General features: G+C 38.6%; 1 protein-coding gene across 1 annotated transcript; it reads left to right on the forward strand.

Moving 5' to 3' along the window:
- The first annotated feature begins 1,881 nt into the window (after window positions 1-1,881).
- LOC129282915 (adenosine receptor A2b-like) lies at window positions 1,882-3,906 on the forward strand. The gene has a single exon (XM_064115055.1). The coding sequence runs from the start codon at window positions 2,153-2,155 to the stop codon at window positions 3,362-3,364; it is 1,212 nt and encodes a 403-aa protein (XP_063971125.1). The 5' UTR covers window positions 1,882-2,152; the 3' UTR covers window positions 3,365-3,906.
- Window positions 3,907-4,502: the final 596 nt, after the last annotated feature.

Below are 4,502 nucleotides of genomic sequence, written 5' to 3' on the forward strand. Positions count from 1 at the left end.
CTCTGATCAGCATAATGGTGACTGTAAGCTGTATCGCTCTTATTGCCTGACATGGTTACATCAAGGCCATACGCAGGAAAAAATATGATTAGTTGCAGAGGAACGTGATTTTTTTTAAATTTGCATTTAAAAGCTTTATTTTTTATGACGGAGGAGAATAAAAGTCAATAACGGCTAATTTAACGAGTAATTAAAATGCCCCTAGATGAATAATATAAATGCATTACCGAATGTTTCCTTTATGAAGAAATTAGAACCTTAAAGTAAATATAGTAGGTTATTTTTTCTGTGTTTATCAGTTTAATTACGTTCATTCAACCCATTTATGAAAGCAAAGTTTCCTCTTAAAGGTTTATAATCGGATTGCCGATCGGCTATAAACGTTAACATTTTGTATTCAAACCATCAATAATGGGGATTTTTTCCAATGCAATAATGCACTCTAGGGACGTTTCGCCTCGGTAGCATTATAAAACTCCATTAATCAATAATTTGTGCGTAATGCTCAAACGACACGTCCTTCGCCCGGAAATGAGATAAAGAAATAAATGAAAAATGAACGCGTAGCGGTAGATTGGGATATACGGACAGGGGCGTATCCAGGACTTACGGGGGATTTTCTAACAATTGATAATAGTGAGGTGGCGTACCGTGTATCTGTATCTCACTGATCATATAACGCGAGCGCGAAGCGCAAGTTTAAAATTATTTGATATTCAGACCTAAAAAAGGGACATTATAAGCAAATTTTTGATATCATGATACGTACCTGTGTCACTAAACAAAGAATGTGAGCGCGAAGCGCGAGCTGATTTTTTTTATATGGACCCCAAACAGGGACATTTTAGGGACTATTTTTTAAGGAATTCATGAAGAGCATACATATCTTACCATAGTCATCAAATGCGAGCGCCAAGCGCTTGTGGATTTTGTTAGATTTACACCTAAACATATTGAACACTTTTTGGATTGCGAGCGCGAAGCGCGAGCTGAAAATCTTTGAATTCAGACCTGAAGAGGGGCATTTTAAGCTTGTTCGTAGGGATTCACTGCGAACGCGCAGCGCGATCTTAACATTTTTATATTCAGACCAGAAAAAGGAAATGTTTTTTTTTTAATTAATGAAGAGCAGACATATCTCACCAATCCACTTATACGAACGTAAGCACGGTCTTTAAGTGTATTCAGACCTTTAAAGGGGGCAATCGATTTAAGAAGTCATGAAAAAGTAGCATATGTCACTACATAAAACAATAACTCGAAGTGCGAGTAAATTATACTGACTTGAAAACGGGAATTTTTAGTACAACAGGATAATGCGAGCACCAGGAAGGATGAACACATAGGCCCTAAGCAAATTTTGTGTCATAAATTTATGAAAAAATAATTCTTATGTAATAAATTAGAATATTTATAATTACATAACACAATATGATATAATATACAATAATTTTTTCTTCCCCCACTACCTTTCTCTTTCTTTTCCCCTATTTTTTTCTCCCTTTCCCCCATTTTATTTTGCCAGCCGATGGGGGGGGGGGGGGCACGTGCCCCCGTAGTTACGCCACTGATAAATAAAAAAATGAAAAGATTTAAAGTTACCACCATCTATATTTGGAAGCACTTTCTTGTCAAAAAAAAATCTGGCAAGCACCCCCATCCCTGTCCTAAAGGGAAGGGGCTCATGCATCTTTCTCTCCCAGATCTAGAGGAGTATGCCTGAATATTATTTAAATATCACACTGAGGCAGTGATGCAGTGATGCAAATGAAGTATTATGTGTTGACATAAATAGGGTGGAATTTCAATTCCCCTACACAAACTTGACTCTCGCTTCAGCATGTTCAGAGTAGCGTTGTAATTGGCTGCGCCTCCCGCCAGAATGCAGTCATAGAGGTGGTAATTATTCCTTTCTAATGCCTGACGTACTTCATTCCATCCGATGCTCATCTGCACTTCACATATATGCCTTCACCAGATTCTTTGTGTCAGTAAGCAAGAGTGGATCAGTTTTACCATGTTCATGCTGTTCACAATCATGGCGATAACTCAATCGATTAATGGCAGCGGTGATAGTAAAAATTATTACATGGAGCGTGAAGGGCATTAATTATATTTCGGAAGTTAAACGAGTATTATATAAACGGAAGAAATGGCTATCAACCGCGAGGTTTTCATATCATTCTATGCCATCCTGATATGCCTTGGCGTGCCAGGTAATGTCCTGATATTAGCTGGATACTCCAGAAAGAAAGTCAAGAATGGCACGGATATATTCATCATGGGCCTCGCAGCAGTGGATTTGTTCTCATCTTTCTTGACTATTGCCAAGTTTCGACCCTGGGTGAGAAGCAACAGTTTCTGCCAGTTTCAATTTTTCTTCACGGGGTGGATTGCCATGGGCCAGATGGCGGTGACACTGGCGATAAGCGTTGACCGCTACTTCGCGGTTTGTCGGCCGATCCATCGCCGTCCGCGCGTCAAGACCGCCATTGCCGTCATAATTCTCTGCATCATCGGAACCGCGCTTCTTTATTCCCCAGTGTTAGCTGCCGTGCGCTATGAACCGACGATCAAGGACTGTATCTACCGCCAGGATTTGCAATGGTTCTTGAGCTATGACCGATATGTTGTCCAGAGCTACGTGGTTCTAACTCTCATCCTTGTTACCGCGGTGTATACCCGCATTGTCTTTGCGTTACGACGGCAGACAAAGGTGAGAACTGCTCTAACCGCCAGTGAGCCATCGCATACGAAAACAGACATGGAAGCTACCGCGACCATGCCATCCATAACCGGCAATAACACCGGTCAAGGTACATCTGGTTCTGGCTTGTCGACATCGACAGATCCTAAACAGGCTGGATCATCCGATACCCTCGAGAGAAATACGTCAGATGGAGACAATGGAGGGGAACTCTTGACCATTTCTAACACCAAAACCAACGTAAGGAATGAAGGAGTCATTCCTGCAAATCAAACTAAGATTACTGCGGTTCGATCATATCCTCTGGGTGAAAGGGTCTCTGTAGTAAACCCTGGAGCCGCTACCGGAACCGCCACTGCAGTAGATACAACCGCTTTGGGACGGCAGGGAGAGAATCGCCTGACGCTGATGCTTGGTTGGGTGACCGTGTTTTACGTCGTAAGTTGGCTTCCTGCCATAATAGGACGTTATCTCCCTGTTGAAGTTCGTCGTGATTTCATGAGTAGGTCCGATCTTCACCACACGCTCTACGCCATATTTTTCCGTTTCTACGAAATCAATTCAGCCATTAATTTTTTCATATATTGGCCTCTCAACAAGCGATTTCGACAGAATTGCAAAGACATTTTTATTCAAATCAAGAATTATAACTCTTAATGTAAAAGTGCATTGTACTGTATACGGTCGATCAGGACTGGAATTTTCAGACATTTCCCATTCAATTTAATTTCGATTAATGTTTAGCGATCTGTATACCTTTTCATATTATGGAAATATCGAAATATTTAGGAAATGTAGAAACATTTGATTTTGAGTAATAGTGATACAAATTTATCTTTGATGGTCAAATAAAAGTCCGATTCAATTATAGCATTGAACTGGAAAGCGCGGACTTTTAATGGAATTCGTTGCTTATATATATTTTTAATATAGCTCTCAGTTCAAATAATTGTTTAGACCTATTCATTATCCGGTGAGATTACATGAGTAATATATAAACTACCATCATTCAAGTCAAAGGTATATTAATGTCTCTTAATGGTTGCAGATTATCTTAAATTATAATAGGAAAATAGTTCTGGTTTAATAAGTGGTCATCATTGCTATGTTTATAAGAATTTTGTTAGTTTGGAAAAAATAGTGTACTGTTTTTTAAAAATATTTTTGATAGAACATTGCTGGTGCTGATCTGAGTTTAATCGTAGTCCATTTTATTCAACTGTTTGTAGATTATATAAAAAGAATAATCTATTCCATTTTATCCATTTGGAAATTTTCATGTCAAACACTTTATTTGTTGAATTGTAAAGATTATTTGTGTTGTTCTGTTTTGACAAGAGAAATTCATTATTTTAACAAAAATTTCATCATGTTCTCCTCTAGCATGTCTAATAAAGTATATACTTTGAGCATATCCCATTATTCATTGAACGCACACGATTTGACAACATTTTTTTTACAAAGAAAGCGGTCTCAAAATCTGTCGGGGTAACCTCTGTGCCAAAAGCTGAAAGGGACGGATCTTATTTTAATACCACTGTTGATTAGAGTCGACCAGTGAGATGAGACGCTTCGCTGGTCTGGCAGACCGGAAGATGGAATCATCTAGTCACGATTTCGACTCTTCCTCTTTTCGTCATGGATTAGATAATAGCTAATATCAAATTTTAATGACAAAGAAATTGAGCTCCTAGATGGATCGACGTGTATGATAATAATTATAAAAAATGAGTATTTATAAGGCGATTAAGATCGACACACATTGTCCGTATCTAAGCGCTTATAGATTTATTAC

The sequence above is a fragment of the Lytechinus pictus genome, unplaced genomic scaffold, assembly GCF_037042905.1.
Source record: "Lytechinus pictus isolate F3 Inbred unplaced genomic scaffold, Lp3.0 scaffold_20, whole genome shotgun sequence".
Classification (NCBI taxonomy): Eukaryota; Metazoa; Echinodermata; class Echinoidea; order Temnopleuroida; family Toxopneustidae; genus Lytechinus; species Lytechinus pictus.